The 22,411-nt window shown below is 51.8% G+C and overlaps 1 protein-coding gene and 1 non-coding gene across 3 annotated transcripts; one reads left to right on the forward strand and one right to left on the reverse strand.

The window, feature by feature from the left end:
- The first annotated feature begins 10,607 nt into the window (after positions 1–10,607).
- LOC120099520 (small nucleolar RNA SNORA26) lies at positions 10,608–10,727 on the forward strand. The gene has a single exon (XR_015647204.1). It is a non-coding gene; the product is annotated as a small nucleolar RNA SNORA26 (small nucleolar RNA).
- Positions 10,728–13,436: 2,709 nt separating this feature from the next.
- Slc38a5 (solute carrier family 38, member 5) lies at positions 13,437–22,196 on the reverse strand. Of its 2 annotated transcripts, none has more exons than NM_138854.2 (16): positions 22,087–22,196; positions 21,463–21,519; positions 21,297–21,375; positions 20,641–20,756; positions 20,465–20,538; positions 19,718–19,810; positions 19,521–19,599; positions 17,421–17,503; positions 16,990–17,048; positions 16,754–16,882; positions 16,497–16,576; positions 15,825–15,925; positions 15,476–15,591; positions 14,651–14,795; positions 14,457–14,560; positions 13,437–13,864 (listed from the first exon to the last, which is right to left on the reverse strand). In NM_138854.2, the coding sequence occupies exons 2-16, from the start codon at positions 21,516–21,518 to the stop codon at positions 13,763–13,765; spliced, it is 1,416 nt and encodes a 471-aa protein (NP_620209.2). In that variant the 5' UTR covers position 21,519; positions 22,087–22,196; the 3' UTR covers positions 13,437–13,762. The 2 variants fall into 2 exon arrangements, with proteins under 2 accessions (NP_620209.2, NP_001418625.1); NM_001431696.1 differs by lacking the exon at positions 22,087–22,196 and adding an exon at positions 21,854–21,954.
- Between the last annotated feature and the right edge of the window lie 215 nt (positions 22,197–22,411).

Consider the following 22,411-nt stretch of genomic DNA (forward strand, 5'->3'; position numbering starts at 1 on the left):
CTGCTCCTCCTCCTGCCCCTGCTCCTACTCTTGTTCCTGCTCCTGCTCCTGCTCCTCCTCCTCCTCCTGCTCCTGCTCCTCCTCCTGCTTTTCCTCTTGCTCCTCCTCCTGCTTTTCCTCCTGCTCCTGCTTCTCCTGCTCCTCCTCCTTCTCCGCTTCCTGCCTCTCCTCCTCCTGCTTTTCCTCCTGCTCCTGCTTCTCCTGCTCCTCCTCCTTCTCCTCCTCCTGCTTCTCCTCCTCCTGCTCCTCTTCTTGCTTCTCCTCCTGCCCCTGCAACTGCTCCTGCTCCTCCTCCTGCCCCTGCTCCTGCTCCTCCTACTGCTCCTGCTCCTGCTCCTCCTCCTCCTCCTGCTCCTCCTCTTGCTCCTCCTCCTGCCCCTGCTCCTGCTCCTCCTACTACTCCTGCTCCTCCTCCTCCTCCTGCTCCTGCTCCTCCTCCTGCTTCTCCTCCTGCTCCTCCTCCTGCTTCTCCTCCTGCTCCTGTTTCTCCTGCTCCTCTTTCTGCTCCTGCTCCTGCTCCTCCTCCTGCTCCTCCTCCTGCTGCTCCTCCTCTTCCTCCTCCTCCTGCCCCTGCTCCTGCTCCTGCTCCTCCTCCTGCTCCTGCTCCTGCTCCTCCTCCTCCTCCTGCTCCTGCTCCTCCTCCTGCTTCTCCTCCTGCTCCTCTTCCTTCTTCTCCTCCTGCTCCTGCTTCTCCTGCTCCTCCTTCTGCTCCTCCTCCTGCTCCTCCTGCCCCTGCTCCTGCTCCTCCTCCTGCTCCTGCTCCTCCTCCTGCCCCTGCTCCTCCTCCTCCTCCTGCTCCTGCTCCTCCTGCTCCTACTCCAGCTCCTCCTCCTGCTCCTGCTCCTCTTCCTCTTCCTCCTCCACCTCCTGCTCCTCCTCCTCCTGCCCCTGCCCCTGCTCCTGCTTTTCCTGATCCTCCTCCACCTCTTGCTCCTGCTCCTTCTCCTGCTCCTCCTCATTTCCTCCTCCTATTCCTGCTCCTCCTGCTCCTCTTCATTCTCCTCCTCCTCTTCCTGCTCCTGCTCCTCCTGCTCCTCTTTCTGCCCCAACCCCTGCACCTGCTCCTGCCTCTGCTCCTCCTCTTCTTCCTGTTCCTGCTCCTGCTCCCCCTCTGCCGATGCTCTTGCTCCTCCTTCTGCTCCTGCTCCTGCTCCTGCTCCTAATCCTCCTCCTCCTGCTCCTGCTCCTTCTCCTGCTTCTCCTCCTGCTTCTCCTCCTGTTCCTGCTCCTCCCCCTGCTCTTGCTCCTCCTACTCCTCCTTTTCCTCCTGCTACTCCCCTGCTCCTCCTGCTCCTGCTCCTGCTCCTCCCCCTGCTTCTGCTCCTCCTACTTCTCCTCCTCCTGCTCCTCCTCCTGCTCCTGCTCCTCCTTCTCCTCCTCCTCCTTCTTCTGCTCCTGCTCCTGCTCCTGCTCCTCCCCCTGCTCCTGCTCCTCCTACTTCTCCTGCTCCTGCTCCTCCTTCTCCTCCTCCTCCTTCTTCTGCTCCTGCTCTTGCTCCTCCTCCTGCTCCTCCTCCTCCTGCTCCTGCTCCTGCTCCTCCTCCTGTTCCTCCTCCTCCTCCTGCTCCTGCTCCTCCTGCTCCTCCTCCTCCTCCTGCTTTTCCTGATCCTCCTCCTCCTGCTCCTGCCCCTGCTCCTGCTTTTCCTGATCCTCCTCCACTTCTTGCTCCTGCTCCTTTCCTGCTCCTCCTCATGCTCCTCCTCCTGTTCCTGCTCCTCCTCCTGCTCCTCCTCATTCTCCTCCTCCTGTTCCTGATCCTGCTCCTCGTGCTCCTCTTCCTGCCTCTGCCCCTGCCCCTGCTCCTGCTCCTCCTCCTGCTCCTGCTCCTGCTCCTCCTCCTCCTCCTCCTGCTCCTGTTCCTCCTCCTGCTTCTGCTCCTCCTGCTCCTTCCCCTCTTCTTCCTCCTGTTCCTGCTCCTCCTCCTGCTCCTCCTCCTGTTCCTGCTCCTCCCCCTGCTCTTGCTCGTCCTACTCCTCCTCCTCCTCCTGCTCCTCCCCTGCTCCTCCTTCTCCTGCTCCTGCTCCTCCCCCTGCTCCTGCTCCTCCTACTTCTCCTCCTCCTGCTCCTCCTCCTGCTGCTCCTCCTCTTCCTCCTCCTCCTGCCCCTGCTCCTGCTCCTCCTCCTGCTCCTCCTCCTCCTGTTCCTGCTCCTGCTCCTCCTCCTCTTCCTCCTCCTCCTCCTCCTGCTCCTGCTCCTCCTGCTCCTCCTCCTCTTGCTCCTCCTCCTGTTCCTGCTCCTGCTCTTCCTCCTGTTCCTCCTCCTCCTGCTGCTCCTGCTCCTGCTCCTCCTCCTCCTGTTCCTGTTCCTGTTCCTCCTCCTGCTCCTCCTGTTCCTGCTCCTGCTCCTCCTGCTCCTCCTCCTGCTTTTCCTCTTGCTCCTCCTCCTGCTTTTCCTCCTGCTCCTGCTTCTCCTGCTCCTCCTCCTTCTCCTCCTCCTGCTGCTCCTCCTCTTGCTCCTCCTTCTGCCCCTGCTCCTGCTCCTGCTCGTCCTCCTGCCCCTGCTCCTGCTCCTCCTACTGCTCCTGCTCCTACTCCTCCTCCTCCTGCTCCTCCTCCTGCTCCTCCTCCTGCCCCTGCTCCTGCTCCTGCTCCTCCTCCTGCCACTGCTCCTGCTCCTCCTACTGCTCCTGCCTCTGCTCCTCCTACTGCTCCTGCTCCTGCTCCTCCTCCTCCTCCTGCTCCTGCTCCTCCTCCTGCTTCTCCTCCTGCTCCTCCTCCTGCTTCTCCTGCTCCTCCTTCTGCTCCTGCTCCTGCTCCTTCTCCTGCTCCTCCTCCTGCTACTCCTCCTCTTCCTCCTCCTCCTGCCCCTGCCCCTGCTCCTGCTCCTGCTCCTCCTCCTCCTCCTGCTCCTGCTCCTCCTCCTGCTTCTCCTCCTGCTCCTCCTCCTGCTTCTCCTCCTGCTCCTGCTTCTCCTGCTCCTCCTTCTGCTCCTGCTCCTGCTCCTCCTCCTGCTCCTCCTCCTGCTGCTCCTCCTCTTCCTCCTCCTCCTGCCCCTGCTCCTGCTCCTCCTCCTGCTCCTGCTCCTCCTCCTGCCCCTGCTCCTCCTCCTGCTCCTGCTCCTCCTACTCCTACTCCAGCTCCTCCTCCTGCTCCTGCTCCTCTTCCTCTTCCTCCTCCACCTCCTGCTCCTCCTCCTCCTGCCCCTGCCCTTGCTCCTGCTTTTCCTGATCCTCCTCCACCTTGCTCCTGCTCCTTCTCCTGCTCCTCCTCATTCTCCTCCTCCTATTCCTCCTCCTCCTGCTCCTCTTTATTCTCCTCCTCCTGTTCCTGCTCCTGCTCCCCCTCTTCCCATGCTCCTGCGCCTTCTTCTGCTCCTGCTCCTGCTCCTAATCCTCCTCCTCCTGCTCCTGCTCCTTCTCCTGCTTCTCCTCCTGCTTCTCCTCCTGCTCCTGCTCCTCCCCCTGCTCTTGCTCCTCCTACTCCTCCTCCTCCTGCTCTTCCCCTGCTCCTCCTGCTCCTGATCCTGCTCCTCCCCCTGCTCCTGCTCCTCCTACTTCTCCTCCTCCTGCTCCTCCTCCTGCTCCTGCTCCTCCTTCTCCTCCTCCTCCTCCTTCTTCTGCTCCTGCTCCTGCTCCTGCTCCTCCCCCTGCTCCTGCTCCTCCTACTTCTCCTCCTCCTGCTCCTCCTCCTGCTCCTGCTCCTCCTTCTCCTCCTCCTCCTCTTTCTTCTACTCCTGCTCCTGCTCCTCCTCCTGCTCCTCCTCCTCCTGCTCCTGCTCCTGCTCCTCCTCCTGTTCCTCCTCCTCCTCCTGCTCCTGCTCCTTCTGCTCCTCCTCCTCCTCCTGCTCCTCCTCCTGCTCCTGCTCCTGCTTCTCCCCCTGCTCCTGCTCCGTCTATTTCTCCTCCTCCTGCTCATCCTCCCGCTCCTGCTCCTGCTCCTCCTCCTGTTCTTCCTCCTCGTCCTCCTCCTGCTCCTGCTCCTCCTGCTCTTCTTCCTCCTGCTCCTCCTCCTGCTCATGCTCATGCTCCTCCTCCTGTTCCTCCTCCTCATCCTGCTCCTGCTCCTGCTCCTCCTCCTCCTGCTCCTCCTCCTGTTCCTGTTCCTGCTCCTCCTCCTGCTCCTCCTGCCCCTGCTCCTGCTCCTCCTTCTGCTACTGCTCCTGCTCCTCCTTCTCCTGCTCCTGCTCCTTCTCCACCTGCTCCTCCTCCTGCCCCTGCTCCTCCTCTTGTTCCTGCTCCTGCTCCTCCTCCTCCTGCTCCTGCTCCTCCTCCTGCTTTTCCTCTTGCTCCTCCTCCTGCTTTTCCTCCTGCTCCTGCTTCTCCTGCTCCTCCTCCTTCTCCTCTTCCTGCTTCTCCTCCTCCTGCTTTTCCTCCTGCTCCTGCTTCTCCTGCTCCTCCTCCTTCTCCTCCTCCTGCTGCTCCTCCTCCTGCTCCTCCTCTTGCTTCTCGTCCTGCCCCTGCTCCTTCTCCTGCTCCTCCTCCTGCCCCTGCTCCTGCTCCTCCTACTGCTCCTGCTCCTGCTCCTCCTCCTCCTCCTGCTCCTCCTCTTGCTCCTCCTCCTGCCCCTGCTCCTGCTCCTGCTCCTCCTCCTGCCCCTGCTCCTGCTCCTCCTACTGCTCCTGCTCCTGCTCCTCCTCCTCCTCCTCCTGCTCCTGCTCCTCCTCCTGCTTCTCCTCCTGCTTCTCCTCCTGCTTCTCCTCCTGCTCCTGCTTCTCCTGCTCCTCCTTCTGCTCCTGCTCCTGCTCCTCCTCCTGCTCCTCCTCCTGCTGCTCCTCCTCTTCCTCCTCCTCCTCCCCCTGCTCCTGCTCCTGCTCCTCCTCCTGCTCCTGCTCCTGCTCCTCCTCCTTCTTCTCCTCCTGCTGCTCCTCCTCCTGCTCCTCCTCTTGCTTCTCGTCCTGCCCCTGCTCCTGCTCCTTCTCCTCCTCCTGCCCCTGCTCCTGCTCCTCCTACTGCTCCTGCTCCTGCTCCTCCTCCTCCTCCTGCTCCTCCTCTTGCTCCTCCTCCTGCCCCTGCTCCTGCTCCTGCTCCTCATCCTGCCCCTGCTCCTGCTCCTCCTACTGCTCCTGCTCCTGCTCCTCCTCCTCCTCCTGCTCCTGCTCCTCCCCCTGCTCCTGCTCCTGCTCCCCCTCCTGCTTCTCCTCCTGCTCCTCCTCCTTCTTCTCCTCCTGCTCCTGCTTCTCCTGCTCCTCCTTCTTCTCCTCCTCCTGCTCCTCCTGCCCCTGCTCCTGCTCCTCCTCCTTCTCCTGCTCCTCCTCCTGCCCCTGCTCCTCCTCCTCCTGCTCCTGCTCCTCCTGCTCCTACTCCAGCTCCTCCCCCTGCTCCTGCTCCTCTTCCTCTTCCTCCTCCACCTCCTGCTCCTCCTCCTCCTGCCCCTGCCCCTGCTCCTGCTTTTCCTGATCCTCCTCCACCTCTTGCTCCTGCTCCTTCTCCTGCTCCTCCTCATTTCCTCCTCCTATTCCTGCTCCTCCTGCTCCTCTTCATTCTCCTCCTCCTGTTCCTGCTCCTGCTCCTCCTGCTCCTCTTCCTGCCCCAACCCCTGCACCTGCCCCTGCCCCTGCTCCTCCTCTTCTTCCTGTCCCTGCTCCTGCTCCCCCTCTGCCCCTGCTCCTGCTCCTCCTTCTGCTCCTGCTCCTGCTCCTAATCCTCCTCCTCCTGCTCCTGCTCCTTCTCCTGCTTCTCCTCCTGCTCCTGCTCCTCCTGCTCCTACTCCAGCTCCTCCTCCTGCTCCTGCTCCTGCTCCTCTTCCTCTTCCTCTTCCACCTCCTGCTCCTCCTCCTCCTGCTCCTGCCCCTGCTCCTGCTTTTCCTGATCCTCCTCCACTTCTTGCTCCTGCTCCTTCTCCTGCTCCTCCTCATGCTCCTCCTCCTGTTCCTGCTCCTCCTCCTGCTCCTCCTCATTCTCCTCCTCCTGTTCCTGATCCTGCTCCTCCTGCTCCTCTTCCTGCCTCTGCCCCTGCCCCTGCTCCTGCTCCTCCTCCTGCTCCTGCTCCTGCTCCTCCTCCTCCTCCTGCTCCTGCTCCTCCTCCTGCTTCTCCTCCTCCTGCTCCTTCCCCTCTTCTTCCTCCTGTTCCTGCTCCTCCTCCTGCTCCTCCTCCTGTTCCTGCTCCTGCCCCTGCTCTTGCTCCTCCTACTCCTCCTCCTCCTCCTGCTCCTCCCCTGCTCCTCCTGCTCCTGCTCCTGCTCCTCCCCCTGCTCTTGCTCCTCCTACTTCTCCTCCTCCTGCTCCTCCTCCTGCTCCTGCTCCTCCTTCTCCTCCTCCTCCTCCTTCTTCTGCTCCTGCTCCTGCTCCTCCTCCTGCTCCTCCTCCTCCTGCTCCTGCTCCTGCTCCTCCTCCTGTTCCTCCTCCTCCTCCTCCTGCTCCTGCTCCTCCTGCTCCTCCTCCTCCTGCTCCTCCTCCTGCGCCTGCTCCTGCTCCTCCTCCTGTTCCTCCTCCTCCTGCTCCTGCTCCTGCTCCTCCTCCTCCTGTTCCTGTTCCTGTTCCTCCTCCTGCTCCTCCTGTTCCTGCTCCTTCTCCTCCTGCTCCTCCTCCTGCTCCTGCTTTTCCTCCTGCTCCTGCTCCTGCTCCTCCTCCTGCCCCTGCTCCTCCTCCTGCTCCTGATCCTCTCTCTCTCTCTCTCTCTCTCTCTCTCTCTCTCTCTCTCTCTGTGTGTGTGTGTGTGTGTGTGTGTGTGTGTGCGCGTGTGTCTCTCTGTGTGTGTGTCCCTCTCTCTCTGTGTTTCTTCTAGCTAGCCTGCTAGCTCTCTATCAGACAGACACCAGGGCAGAGAAACACAGTGACTCAGATTTAGTGGCATTTTTTTGGTTTGAAGAGTCATGTCTTTTTATTATTTGGATGGGTGTTTTGCTTGCATACATGTATGTGCACCGCATGCATGCTTGATGCCTGCTAATGTCAGAAGAGGGTGTTGGATGGCTTGGACCTGTGGTTAAAGATGATGTGAGCCACCATGTCAGTGCTGGTAATCAGCACAGGTCTTCTGTAAGTGCGGCACGTGCTTATAACCATGGAGCCAGCACACCACCACCAGAGATGCAGGTCTTAAAGTCAGAGATCTAGATCATTATTTCATGTGGTGCGTTTTCTCCATTCTTTCTTTTTACATTTTATGTCCGAAAAGCCCACTAGATGAATGTTGAGACTTCCAGGGGGATGTTGTCCATCCCCTTTGGGTTCCTTTCCTTTTCGTTCCTTGTTTCTTAGTCCTTTTGTGCTACCCTGAAATACATACCCTGAACATTTTTATGTGCATGGGTGTTTTGCCTGCATTTATTTCTATGCACGGAAAGGCCAGAAGAGGGCATCAGATTTCCCCTAGAACCAGAGTTACAGACAATTTTGGGCTTCCCTATGGATCCTGAGACTTGAACCCAGGTCCTCAGCAAGAGTAGCCAGTAATCTTAACCAGTGAACCATCAATCTCTCCAAGCCTTGAACATATTTTTAATACTTATTTGCCTAGGTGTGTTTGCCAATATGATACCTTTACTGATATACGATAACTTTTTTATATACTAAGAACAGGTTTTTTTATTGATTTATTTATTATATATGAGTACACCGTAGCTGTCCTCAGATGCACCAGAAGAGGGCATCAGATCCCATTACAGATGGTTGTGAGCCACCATGTGGTTGCTGGGAATTGAACTCAGGACCTCTGGAAGAACAGTCAGTGTTCTTAACTGCTGAGGCATCTCTCCAGCCCCCGCCCCCAGCCGCCATTTTGTTTGTTTGCTTTTAAGTTTCATGTAGCCAAGGCTGGCCTCAAACTCACTATGGACCTGAAAAATCTTTGATCCTCTCATCTCCGTTTTTCACTCTATGGGGTGTTGAGGATCAATCCCACAACTGTGCCTGCTGGGCAAGCATTCTTCCCAACTGAACTATAACCTCAGAACAGTTACTATTGTTCTGTCACTTGTTTCTTCCCTTCCCACCAAATCAGTCCTTTTAAGCAGTAGTTTATCATGTGTTTTGGTACAATAAATGGTACTTTCATTTTCAGAAAAATGAAAATATTTTCTTAAAATATATCTGATCTATTTTAGCCTTTATATCAAGAAGTACCTATGCTAAATTTTTATATTTCGCTATACGTCTGGCTATGTTTTGTTTTGTTTTGTTTTATGAGACTTGGTCCCACTAAGTAGCCCAGGATAGCCACCCAGACTCACAGGTTCCTGCTTCTGCCTCCCCAGAATTGAGATTACAAACGTGTATGACCACACCCAGCCCCCATCTGCTTTATAGTGGACTTTTCCTTAAATTTATAATTTTTGTGCTGTCAGGTAAGAATTTCATTTTTGAAGATGGACAGGCACTCATCAAACAATCATTTATCATAAAAATCTATCTTCTAATTGGAAATGCAGGCTTAAATTTCATATGCAGATTAGTCTGTTTCTTAACTTTCTATTTTGTTCACATAACTGATCTAATTCTGTGCATATTCAGTTTTCAGCTATAAAGAACTGTCACATATTCACTGTTCTAAAGAATCACAAATTTGTGGGGTAGAGAGATGGCTCAGCGGTTAAGAGCACTGACTGCTCTTCCAGAGGCCTTGAGTTCAATTCCCAGCAACCACATGGTAACTCATAATTGGATCTGATGCCCTCTTCTGGCATGTAGGCATGCATGCAGACAAAGCATTCATTCCAAAATTAAATAATTTTTAAAATTACAAACGTAACTTACACCTCTGAAGTTCAGAAACCCAGCACAGTTCTCACTGAACTAAAAAGCAAAGTGGGCAAAGGATGTGTTCCAAAGCAAGCATTTTTTGCCTACCTTCCTTGGTTCATGGCTTTCATCTTGCACCTTGGGAAGCCAACAACATTTCTTTGCCTCTGTTTCTGCCATCTCTCTCTCTGAGAACTGTCTACCTCCCGCTTATAAAGAACACTGTGGTTGGGGATTTAGCTCAATGGTAGAGCGCTGCAAGGCCCTGGGTTCAGTCCCCAGCTCCGAAAAAAAAAAAAAAGACCATTGTGGTGACATTGGGACCATCAGGATAAGCAAACAGGATCTCACTGTTTTAAGGTTGAGCTACCTTAATTCTCTATGCGACTTTAATTCCCCCTCAACATATCCATGGTTTCAGTGAATTAGAAGATAAGTATCTTTGAGGGACCCTTATTTCACCTAACACACCCCTGTAGCCCCTTGACTATGATTTTAAGCTACATTGCCTAGCTTGCACAAGGCTCTGGATCTGATCTCAAGCACTAAATAAGGAAATGCTTGACTATTCTTTATTGTGTGTAAGGAGGTCTGGGGACTGAATCAAAGGCTTGCCAGTATAAGCGAGGCGAGCCCTGTCCTAGTGGCCTCTAAGCCTCGGCTCTCCCAAACTTTCTATTTCTGAAACATATTCTCATTAAATCACTTCATTGGCTTGAAAGTCATCCTGTGGCCCAGGTAGGCCTTGGGCCTGTGATGATCTACCTACCTCAGCCTCCCACACAGTTGGAATTATAAACCTATGCCTCTAGGTCTGGCTTGGCTGCCCTTTATATATTAATTTTGCTATTATTTAGTTTGTATTGGAAATATTTAGGGTTTTTTTAAATCTGTCTTTCCTTTTTTAAATCCTGCCTTCTCATTGGCAAACTTTCAAACTCAAGAAAACCCCACCTGGATTCTATTCATAACAGAAATTATGCAAAGTAAATGCCAAAGGGGTCTGAGTGCAGCTCAATTGGTGTGCCTGGTACAAGTAGTCATGCTAATCTTATGTGTAGTGGCAGTAGGGATCAAAGGACACTGAGAGGGGAGCATGTGGTTCTGCATGGTAGTGCCCTCATAAACACCCAGCACCTGAATAACTACAGGATGTGAGGTACTTAGGACCACGGTTGGCTACATGGCAAATTGGAGATCAGCCTAGGCTACATGAGACCCTGTCTCAAATAAATAAACAAACAAACAAACAAATAAGAGGGGAGACTGGGCATGGTAGCGTATGTCTGTAATCACTCAGGAGGATGAAGCAAGGATGGTCATTACAACTTCGTAACTAGCCTAGGCTACAAGGTGAAACTGTTTAAAACACATAGAAGAAGAGAGGGAAAGGGAGGGAAGGAGAAGAGAGGGAGAGGTGTGGGAGTGTGTGTGTGTGCGTACGTGTGTACGATGACACCCTTGAAGCCAGGATTTTGAGACCAAACTTGTTACTAAAATTCCTGTCCAGGGGAGACGTAAGCAATTTCTATCTAATCTACCCCTTCTCCTAAGGTCCCAGCTACACACCCAACCAGGATTCCTCCAGTGCTCCCTCTGGGAAAACAATGAGCTTATTGGACCTCCTTACAGATCATAGGTGAGGGGTTCTTTACAGGGGTGTGGGCATCTATTCTCCAACCAGGCTCACCTAGAAAGCCATCCACAGAACAGATGAGGGCTTCCCCAGAGCCACATAGATGGAGCAAGCCCCGTTCTGCCCTCTACATACAGAGTTGCCAGTTAGTAAGGAGCAGTTGGATACTCAGGGTGGAGGGACCTGTGTAAAGTGTCAAGAAGCCCAGCTGGGTTGATCTTTTAATGGGGGTGGGCACAGCTGAATGCACCAAAATGGCACTAGCTAGGCTGTGAAAGCAGTCAGTCAGTGTATACTGGGACACCATGGCGAGACTTACCTGAGAATATGAAAAGTGGGGGATGGCATTTTCCTGTGCCCTTTAACATTGCTGCAGTGCTTTAAGATGCTAACACAGAAGGGTAAAGGAACGCTCCATGAAACCCAGACAGGAAAACTATACGTCCTCTTTGAATCCTGTCTGGAGCCACAGATGAAAAAAGAAAAAGAAAAGGAAAATGTAGAATGGAAGGCAGTTATTAGTTCCTTAGTGTTATAACAAAATTGACATGAGGCACGGTTTCTATGGGCAAGGTACAATTTATGATGGCAAAGGCACTCGAGGGGTTGATCACACTATGCCCACAGTCAGGAAGCACAGAAAGAGAGCGATGACTGCTGGTGTGCTGCTCCCTTCCTCCTGATCCTTTTAATTCAGTCTGGGGACTCATCTCTTGAGGAGAGTGTCATCCACACTCAGGGTGGATCTTTTCCTCCTCAAACATACCTGAAAACACAGAGGTACGTCTCTTAGACAATTCCAAATCCCATCAAGTTAACAAGATCAACCGTCACAGAGAGAAAAATATTATTTCTCAGCAGTGGCCTTTGCATGCATGAAGATTATTGGGGAGGCTTAGAATGTAGCTTGACAGAGTATTCACCTAGCAGATATCAAGCCTTTGGTTTTCTTCTTGGCACCATAAATATTAAAAATATAAAAGATGTGGGAAGATAAATGTCACCTAGCACCTGAACCTTTCTTCTGCAAGTATATAAATATAATTGCAATACCATTTTTATCTATTAGGTGGCCAGTTATATGTTTTGGAACTTGGGGTTATTGAGAAAGCTGTGGTGAAATCTGCCCTTAAATATTCATGCTAGGGCATGTTTCAGTGGTTAAAAGCACTGGCTGCTCTTCCAGAGGTCCTGAGTTCAAATTCCAGCAACCACATGGTGGCTCACAACCATCTGTAATGGGATCTTATGCCCTCTTCTGGTTCGTCTGAAGACAGCTACAGTGTACTTATATACATTAGATAGATAGATAGATAGATAGATAGATAGATAGATAGATAGATAGATAGATAAAATTCGTGTTCATTTGTGCCTCGGGGAGTTCACACTTGCTGTTCCTTCTGCTTGGAAAATTCTTTACTTCAAGGTTCAAAATGATCCTTCATGGGGCTGGAGAGATGGCTCAGCAGTTAAGAGAACTTGTTGCTCTTGCAAAGGATCTGAATTTGGTTCTTAGCGACCACATGGCTAACTCCATTCCATGAATCCAATGTCGCCTTCCAGCCTCTGCAGCTACCAAGCATGAATATGCTGTGCATGCATCTATGAGGCACTCATACACACACACAAAATTAATTAATTAATTAATTAATGTTTATTTTTTAAAAAGTTCAGGCATGACAGTGTACACTTTTAACCCCAACACTTAGGAAGCAGGAAAAGAGGTAGTTAGATTACTGTGAGTTCCAAGCCAGCCTGGTCTACACAGCAAGTTCTAGGTCAGCAAAGGCTACATAGTGTGACCCTGTCTCAAAGGGAGGGGGGGGGTATTTTTCTTCCTTTCCACTGAGTCAGCATTCAGCTACCTTTTTTCTGGCAAAGGCCAGTGAATAAATCACGTAAGCATCGACAGCCATATGGTCTCCTTAACAACTCCTTAGTTCTGCACCAACAGCTATGAGTAGTCCGCAAACACACAAAATAACCGAGGTAGAGCAAGAGCATCCAGGCGATGCAATGTGACTTTCATGTCCTTTCCAAGTGTCACAAAAACACCATCCATGATTTAACCTTTATTTGTGTGTTTATTTGAGGTGTGTGCATGCACATGCATGGGTGCACATGCATTTGCATGTGCACAAAGTGCCTTGGCATTCATTCAGGATGGCACAGCCATTGGGAATCGGTACAGCCCTTCCCAATCAAGGTCCTTTTGTCAGCCTTGGCAACAGATACTTTCACCGGCTGAGCTCTGTTGCCAATCTGGAAAATACTATTTTCCTTTGATTTGTTTTCCTATACTTTAAAAATTTGCTCCTGAGAGACACAGCCAGAATACAGCAAATACAGAGGCGAATGCCAGCAGCAAACCACTGAACTGAGAATAGGACCCCTGTTGAAGGAATCAGAGAAAGAACTGGAAGAGCTTGAAGGGGCTCGAGACCCCATATGTACAACAATGCCAAGCAACCAGAGCTTCCAGGGACTAAGCCACTACCTAAAGACTATACATGGACTGACCCTGGACTCTGACCTCATAGGTAGCAATGAATATCCTAGTAAGAGCACCAGTGGAAGGGGAAGCCCTGGGTCCTGCTAAGACTGAACCCCCAGTGAACTAGACTGGTGGGGGGAGGGCGGCAATGGGGGGAGGGTTGGGAGGGGAACACCCATAAGGAAGGGGAGGGGGGAGGGGGATGTTTGCCCAGAAACCGGGAAAGGGAATAACACTCGAAATGTATATAAGAAATACTCAAGTTAATAAAGAAGAAATATATATACATATACTATGTGAAAATGTGTAATTAAAAATAAAATTAAAATTTCCTGTATAAAGTAAAAAAAAAAAATTTGCAAGACCTTTCTAGTTCCAGAGCCACACAGAAGTAGGAAGCAGACCAAATTTAGGCCATCTTTTTCTTCTCTTTTGTACTGAAGCACTCCGATCTATTTGATTCTGTGCATGACACTTTGAACATTCACTGCTATATTTGAGACCTCACAATAAGTGGTGAGTACGTAAATGAATGACCGAGCTGAATGCCCTATCACGGAAGGAATGGGGAAAAGCAGAGTGCAGCTGAGGAGCGTGATTCTACTCAGAGCCTCAGTTTCCCCGTGCCTGAATTTGGGCACGTTTCTTCCCATAAGGCTTTGAGAAATAACACAAGACTCAGACCAGGGTTGCCATTCAGCATCTTTATTCTTCCCTTTTAGCGCCAGGGTAAGCCTAACAGCTTCATCTAGGAAGTGAGAACTATGTTGGGTAAGAACCCTTCTAAGGAGCTGGCCTCCCTTCCTCCTCTCATGGGGTCGGCAGTGAGGCAGCTCTGGGGAAAAGGAAATGGACTACTTACTATGCCTCCTCGACTGTCCCCATTTCCCACAGCAGTGTTACTAGAGACCAGCCACCTCCATGTCCCAGGCAGAAGGGACTCAGGAAAGTGACTTGGATTCCCTAATATACACACATGTGAGCACAGGGACTGAGTGAGGCAGGACAGGCCAGCTCAATGGCCAGACATACGGCTCTGGCCTGTAGCCCAATTAGCAAACATAAAGCCCAGACTGATGGCCATGAAGAGGACTCCCAGGACGCCAAAACACAGGGCCTGTGGGCAATAGGAAGAAAAGGTGGCGTTGGCCTGGACCACGCACCAAAGAATTCCAGAGAATGCTCTTGAAGCCCTCCACCCTTTCCAGGGAAAGCCTCAGCCATTCCCAACTCTCCTCTGTCCTCCCTGTCCCTCCGTGAAGTATCTCCTCCATCTTTTCAGAAGCTTCTGGAGATTAGTTCCCTCCCTTCCTTTTGCAGAGTGTCCCTGCCTTTCCCCACAGTGGTGCTCCCTCCATCTATCTGAAGAACCCTCTGTATATCCCATCCTCCCCACTTTGCAGTGCTGGAGACAGAGCCTAGGTTACCAATGCCAGGAAACCCCACTGCAACTGAACCATAAGCCCAACTTGCCAGTCCCTTCTGCAGTGTTCTCTCTCCTCCTAGATATTGTTTGTTTCTGTTCTGTCTACTCTACCCTTACTGAGACAACCGCCTTCATTCTTCCTTACCATCTGTCCCTCCTCCTAGATGTTGCTTCCTCTCCCAGCACCATCTAGATAATGCTGCTCACATTTCTCAGCATCTTGGAGCAAGTGGTCCCTCTTCAGAATGCTACCTCTTCCCCCAGCCCTCCTTCCGATACTTACCTGGATCTTGGGCCAGGAAAACAAGGGTTCCATGTCAGCAGGTACAATGCGGAGGTAGAAGACACTGGGAAGGATGAAGATGAGGCTAGGGGCTGAAGTGGAGCCTGAAGGACAGAAAGGGACAGAAATCATCCTAAGTTTGAGGACAAGGCCCATATTAGACAGGACAAGGAACCAGAGTTGACAATACTGACCAATAAACCCAAAGATATCCCGGATGGTTGGCACACAAATGACAAGGATATTGACCAAAATAAGCAGGATCAGGGCAATGGCCACATGTCGTGGCCAGCTGAAGGCCTTACTTGGGAAGAGCAGCTGCTGGAGGGCTCGGCGGATCTGCAGCCAAGGAAAGGCAGGACAGGTCAAGGCTCACAAGGTCCCTCTGGGATGTGATCCTGTCTGTCTTACCCTGCCTCAAATCCTTGATTCCCTATCCCGCTCTCTATGCCTCCAGCCTGTCTGACCAAGTACCTGTGCCTCTACCCCGACAACACATGACTCCTTCCATATTCTACCTCAGCTTCCACCACTACTAAAACCTGTCTCCTCTCCTGTCCATCTCCACCTCCCCGTCTGTGTATCCTTTGAGCATCACCTATCCTTGCGTGTCTCACTCTCTGATTGCCTCTCCCACCATGCCCCTTTGTTTGTGGTTTTTGAGATGGAATCTCACACAGCCCGGGCTGACCTCAAACTCAGCCTGTAGTTAAGACTAACTTTGAACTCCTAATCCTCCTACCTCTAGCCCCAGAGTGCTAGGATTACAGGAACGCGCCACAGCGCTTAGGATCTTACTCAGTGCAAACTGAGTTAAATCCCTGGTCCCGGGTCCTCTTTTGTCTAGCCATCCATTGTCGCTGTCTGCGTTCACCAGGCCCTTTCTAGTACATCTGTTCCCGCTCCGTCCATCTACCTATCTGCTCCTAGCTCCACCTTCTTGCTAAACATCCATGATTCTTCTCCCTGCTCATCCATCCCTTCACACACACACCAGGGTCTCCCCTGCCCCCACTCACAGGGAAAAGGACAACAGGCACAGTGAGGGTTACTGCAAGCAGTACGGCCAGGCGCACACAAAGAATAAGCAGGTCCTCCTGGGTGTACATCTCCAGCATCTCTGCCTTCACAGTGCCTGGGCCATGGGGAGGGGACACAGATGCATGAACACTGGGCTCACTGGCCCAGAAACCAAGGCACACATACATGATGATAGAGCCTACACACGTGATGCTCACTCTCCCTTTGGAAGCCGATAGACCCAAAGTCCTGGGGAGTGGGGGTTGGGAGGTGGTCAGGGGTCTCTGCCATAGCTCAGGCTCAGCCTGTACCATAGCTCCACCCAACCTTGGCCCCAGCCACACTCACTGTAGAAGGTAAGGTATCCAAAGGTAGCTGTGAGTCCGTACATGATGAACATAGCCCCGATGGACATGTTGGCCACAGCTTGCATCCTGCGCTGAGTAGGGCTGAAGTGCATAGATCATGGAACTGTCATGTCCACACCCCTGCTCTTGTCCCCGAAGCCTCAAAACTGGCCCCCAACTCTGTAGAGTCTCCCTCTTCCTGACCTGACAATGTTCAGCTGGTCCACACGGACATTCTACCCGTCCCTCCCCCTCGTAATTAGCCAAGCCTCCCCTATCTGTCCATCTAGATCTCCACACATATGACCATCTCCATAACCATCTAGACTTCCCCTTTCTGTCTAATCATCCAAAACCCCAGCTCTGCCTCTCCTCTGTTCATCTGTCTCCCCAACCATCTGATCATCCTTGCTTCCTCAGACTACCACCTCTTCCGTCTAGTCACCTGATCAATACCTCCTAGCTCTGTCCATTCACATTTTAAGAGTGGACCACTTAAATTCAATCAGTGAGTACTCACTTCCCTGATTCTCCAAGGTCTTGTGGACACTCCAAATCCCTCCCTTGTCAAAACCAGCCATCCTCAAAATACCATACCAAGGCTGCCATGAGACTGCCAGACACTAGGGCTACTGCCCCCTGTAGCAGGCCCATCCCGCATGCCTCTACTCACCAGCAAAGTTCCGTGTAAATGGGCAGCACCTCAGGGTGGCAGACAAAGGCAAAAGCCATAATAGGCACTGTGTAAGACATCTGGGGGAATGGTCCGTGAATATGGAATTAGAACCCCTACAGTACTGGGGACCCCATTCCCTCCCAAGTAAGGCACAGGACACAGCTCCAGAAGGCCAATGATCTGATCAAAACGAAATGTTGGGACAGGATAAGATGGCCAATGTGGTACAAATTCCTACCTGCCTGTGTACCTACCTGTGAGTCAACTGTGAAGAGCTTGGCCTCACAGCTGCTATTAAACGCCTGCAAGGGAGCTGGTTCACTCTCCACTACTGTGTCATTGTGGCTCACAACACAGCCAAGCTGGAACTTCTTATAGATGACCTGGGGGTCCCCAGTAAAGAAGCAAGTTCACAGAGAGAGCTTTGCCTCAGTTTCTCAAACTTTCCCTCCCCACACACCATTACCCTCCTCCCCCTACCCCAACTTACTGAAATAAGGAAAAACAGCATGCAGGTCAGAGAGAGGCTGCTTGTATACCCCAAGTAGCCTACAGGAGGTGATAACAGAGACTCAGAAATCAAGGAATCTGGCACTCCACATACCAAAGGTTTACTCTGTCTTTGTATAAGCCTTTGTTTCCACCTGAACCAGCCTCACCTCTACCCAAAACTCCTAGTAATCTGTTAAAACCCAAATTAAACAAGCCCTCCCCAACCCCTCAGTATTCCATAACCATTGAAAATGGGGATTTTTTTTCCCGACTGGCAATATAGCCCAGTGATGGGGCACTTGCCTAGTTTGTATGCAGCCCTGGGTTCTGTCTCCAGGAGAAAATAAAAATAAAACAAAATGCAGTTTTTCTGCCTGGTCCCCACGCTCTAACCCTGCCCCCAATGACCAACCCAGGAAGCCTCCTTACCCAGATGTTTCATGAGAGCCAGAGGCAAGATGATTAACAAGCTAACCAGGATGATGAGGAGGTTTCCCTTCAAGAACCAGTCCCTAGGAAGACAAGAAGATCCCAGAATCCACATCAGATAGCTCAGAGATGCCTAAATTTCAGTTCCAGGGAATTTGACTTTCTCTTCTGGCCTCTGGAGGCACCACAGGTATGAAATGCACAATATACATTCAGACAGACACATAAAATAGAGAACTATTTTTTTTTAAACTTAGGGCTGAGGAGATAGGACAGTTTGTAAAGCCAGGCAACCACAAAGACCCAAGTTTGAATCCCCAGCACTCATACAAAATCCCAGCGCTGTGGAGAAACGGCGGAGACATGAGGATCCTGCAGGCTTACTGGGCCCTGGCTTCAATGAGAGGTCCAGTCTCAAAAAAAAAATAAGGTAAAGAGAGATAGAAGAGATACCTGACATCAATTTCCGGCCTTTACACACGTGCACATACACAAGAACACACACGTACAGCACATACTCACTTTAGTGAGTGCCTGCTGTGTTCCAGGCATCCACATATTCTTTCCCTATCACATGGATCAAATTGAATAGAATAAATCTTGGTTACACACACAATGGGACTTAGTTATAATTGGTATGGCAGGGGGCTGTCATAGTAAAGGCACTTACTCTCCTACCATGTACAAAGGCCCCAGGTTTGAACCCCAGAGAGGCAGAGGGAAAAACTTGGACATACCTAGTCCTATTTGGATAATTTCAGAATCAAACCGACCACTTCACAGGATACACACAGATAAAAGAAAACAAAGCTCTTAGTTAAAGGTGTCAGACAGGCACATAAAACTACCCCTGGGTTAAACTGACCAAATCACACATGTGCACCAAAATCCACAGAATTAGAGTAAGGGCTGGTCCCTAAACATACTAATCTGAATGTCAAAATATACAGCGGCACTAGGCAAGGTGGCACATACCTGGAATCCCAGCCCTTGAGAAGCCAAGGCAAATTCCAGGCCATCCTGGGCTACAGAGCAAAATCCTCTCTCAAAAAAGGTGTATAGAAAACTAGACATGGTGGTGGTACATGCCCTTAACCCCAGCACTTGGAAGGCAGATCTCTGAGTTCAAGGCCAACCTGGTCTACATAGTGAGTTTCGGGACAGCCAGGGCTATCTAAAGAGACTCTTTGTGTCAAAACAACAACAACAAGGTGTGCAGGGGAAGTTGTGGGTAGGCAGTTCAGTGACTGAGTCCTTGCCTGGTACACAAGACACCTTAGGTTCCATTCACATTCAAATAAACTTACAGAGGCACAAAGATGTATACAAGTGAAAAAAAAGTACTGCTGTGTTCGCAGATGAACACACCTGGAATCTCATTGTATATGTATTTAAAAAATGAAAACTGAGACGCTGTGCCAGTAATGTCTAAACATACATACATGGTTGCAACCACAATCAAGAGGACCTCCACAGTCACATTCCCCTGAGCACACACACAGCCTGGGAGGATCTGCCATACAACAATCGCCAAAACAAACAAGGAAATGGAGTTGACAGAGCACACACAGTTGACATGACCCACAGACCACTAGAGTCAGCAATCGCACATTTAGAGCTCGATAGAGTCCAACAGCCCAATGAAGCCAGAATCAGCTAAACAGGAAAAATGAGAGTAGCCAAGTGTCAAACACATATGGTCGGGATCAATCGCAGCATACGGAGGAACCCAGCTGTCATCCATCACATGGCTGGCCAGAGAGAATCAGCCAGTCCAACAGTCAAACCCAGAGTCCGCAGCTACTGAATCTGTACAGTTGCACACATGTGGTCAACATCAGCACACAGCAAGCATACAGAGACAGCTGCCAGCCAGAATCAGCCTGAGGAAGCCTCAAAACTAGCATATGGTCAACCAGAGTCCTGCGGTGGCCTATGGCCCCATTAAATACTGACTCATTAATACACAGGAATCATAGTCACAGTTAGCCTGCCGTAGTCTCAAAACAGAGTACCTGGGAGTCAGGTGGACCCAGAGTTGATGAAGATGATTCAAACTCACTAGTAGGGTTGGGGTCAGCCCGGGAGGTATCTACTCACCCCTCAGGGTCCATGTGCAGGAAGGTGCCAATAACCAGGGGCAGTTCAGATTTGATGATGAACAGGTAACTGGACATAGCTGGTGAGGATGGTGCAGACATTTAACCAGGATTCCCTCTCCCCCAACCCGCCCTTGGGAAAGCGTACCTCCCTCGATCTACCCTCTTCCCCATAGTTGACCTCCCTCAAGTCCTCACCGCCAACATTGTGCAGACAGATGATAATGGCCACCACTACTTTCCCGGCAGGTCCAAATGCCCTCTGTCCCAGCTGCTCATAGGCGCGGATTCCTGTGAAGAGGGGGGCAAGAAAGACTAGCCTGGGAGTTTGGGAAAGCTGGGCTAGAAGGGGGCGTTGTAATTCAGCTGTGACTGATAGAGGCTGGAGTGGAGGACTGTACACTGTAAGGTGGAGTTTGGGAGTCCGGGAAGTGGTATCTGTGGCCAGGGAGAGGTTAAAGGCTGAAGGCGAAGAGTTGAGGTTTTGGAGACAAAGTGTAGACTGAGACCATGGAGGGAGAGAATCGTGGGACTGTGACTGCTGAGAAGCAGGTCTTAGGATCTCAGAGCTGGTCACCAGGTTAGGAGGACCTGAAGACCAAGGGGTGGGAGATAAGAGATAGAATGTAATAGTCTGGGGCCGGAGAAGGTCTGTCTGGTGGCCAAAGGGATGGGTATTGGGAATTGGGAGGTAGTGATCTAGGAGGCCAGATAAAGTCTGGGGTCTGAATGTGGAATCTGGCATACAGGGAGGTGATTGTGGGAACTGGGTTGCTGAGTTTGGAGTCTGAGGTCAGAGTGGTTATGTCCAGAGCCAGATTTGAGTTGCAACCAGACATCAAGAAAGTAGGGCTAGAGCTGGGGCTCAAGGTCTGAGTTGAGCTCTGGATTGGAATCTAGAGTTCGAGGTTCATAGAGGATTGGGATGGAGGCTAGATATCTCACCTACAACACTGGCGCAGGTCAGCAGGAGGTGGATAGAGTAAGAAGACAGGAGGGCAATGCACAGCAAGAGGGCCCTGCAACAGACAGCACAGCTAAGACTTGGCCCAGGTCTCCCACTCAGTACTCCGCACCACTGATCAACACCCCCACCCCCCAAAAGCCACCTATAGACTCACAAGAAGAAGATGACTCCAGTGTGGGCCATGGCGTAGGCGAGCCCCAGGATGCCACTCCCCATGATGGCATTGCTAAGGTTGAACACTGACATTCCGAATGATGTCTTCCCCTCGAACTGTTGGCAAGGGGCAAGATCCAGCGAACACAGAGAGGGAGGGGGAAAACAGGACAAGAGGCTAGAACTGGAGGCAGGGAAGGACAAAGGTGAAGGCAACTGGGGAGGGGAGACATCCGTGAGGAGTGATGGAAAGCAAAAGGAAGCTGAAAGCGGAAATTGATGGGAGAAACTGGGAAAGGGAGAGCTTAGGAAAGGAAAAGTACAAGTGTGGAGGAAGCCGCTGAAAATGCAAGGGGACCGTAGAGGGGCAGCTAGAGATGAGAAACAATAGAGGGGAGACAGCCCAAAGCAGAAGGGGAGACTATTTAGGGAGAACAGTCACTAGGGCAGGAGGCAATAGGTGGGAAGGAAGAAACTAAGTGACAGAGAGAGCTTGAGCGGGAGCATTTGTGGAAAGGAGTATCTGGAGGTGACAGCAACTAAAGAGCCAAGAGCTGGGACAGGGAGATAGCTAGACCGGGGAGCAGCTAGGGAGGAGAAGGAGTTGGGATTAGATAGGAGAGTTGAGACTTGCACAGGTCGTGTGGGCTCACTTACATCCAAGAATTGGACAGGTTTCCTCCCTGGAGCAGGGCCATGGGTGGTGGGCAGGAAGCCTTCGCGTTCCTGTCTGTAGCTGGATAGGGCAGAAAAAAGCAAAGCTGATGAAAAGCTAACCCCGACCTCTCCCCCAATAAGCCTGCCTCTTGGATCCCCCACTCACCCCGCAGCAGCACCCGTAGAGAGGGTTCCGTTCATCTTTGGTTCCTGCATTTCCATCCTGCTGGAAAGAGATGGGTCAGGAGTGCAGCAAAGGAACTAGAAAGTGAGGAGAGTTAGAAGGGAGAGGAGCCCCACAGAGACCAACAGATGTAATTCAGAGCAACTGGCTAGAGAGACAAGCAGGAACAGAGAGGAAAGAGGGGCAGAGAGGAAAATGGAGAGTTGAGGACAAGCCAGAGAGAGAGAGAGAGAGAGAGAGAGAGAGAGAGAGAGAGAGAGATCAGGGGAGGAGAACCGAAAACAGCTTCTTAGAGAGAGAGACCCGGGGCAAAGAAGGCAAGAAGAGATAAATGGAAGGAGGGAAAGACACAGAGAGATACAGAAAGACCCACCCCACAGCGCATGAAATGGCCATTTGAAGTGGGAAATAGACTTTCCTCCCACACGGCAGACTCTGTCTCTCCCGCCGTCTGCCCTTTTCTGTCTCTTTCTGTCCCTATCTCCCGCCCCCACCTCTCTCCGGCTGGCTCTTAGCAGGGACACGTGTCACCTGTCTGCCCCACCCCTCCTAGCGCCGCCCTCCCCCCCCCCCCAGCTTAGAGACCCCAACTCCAGCGCTGCAAACCGCTTTTATTCCGGTTCTGACTTTCTTCAGCAGAGACCGAAGCAAATTGAAGCGTCCCTCTTCCTGGGACAGAACTGACCAGTATGCGAGTGCAACTAGGTGGTGAAGCGCTTTCACTCCTCTGCACCACAAAGAAAAGAAAAGGGGAAAAACGAAAAGCCTGACCCAGGGACTTCCATTAAACTTCCCTTCTAGGTTCTAGGGGACTTTTCTCAGACCCCCGTCAAGTCTTAAACTCTCTTCTCCTGAGAGAAATAGTTTAGGAGACACTTCCAGACTTGAACCGCTTTCTGAGCTTGGGGTGCCTCACCAGCCCGTATTAGTT

The sequence above is a fragment of the Rattus norvegicus genome, chromosome X (genome assembly GCF_021556685.1).
Source record: "Rattus norvegicus strain SHRSP/BbbUtx chromosome X, alternate assembly SHRSP_T2T, whole genome shotgun sequence".
Lineage (NCBI taxonomy): Eukaryota > Metazoa > Chordata > Mammalia > Rodentia > Muridae > Rattus > Rattus norvegicus.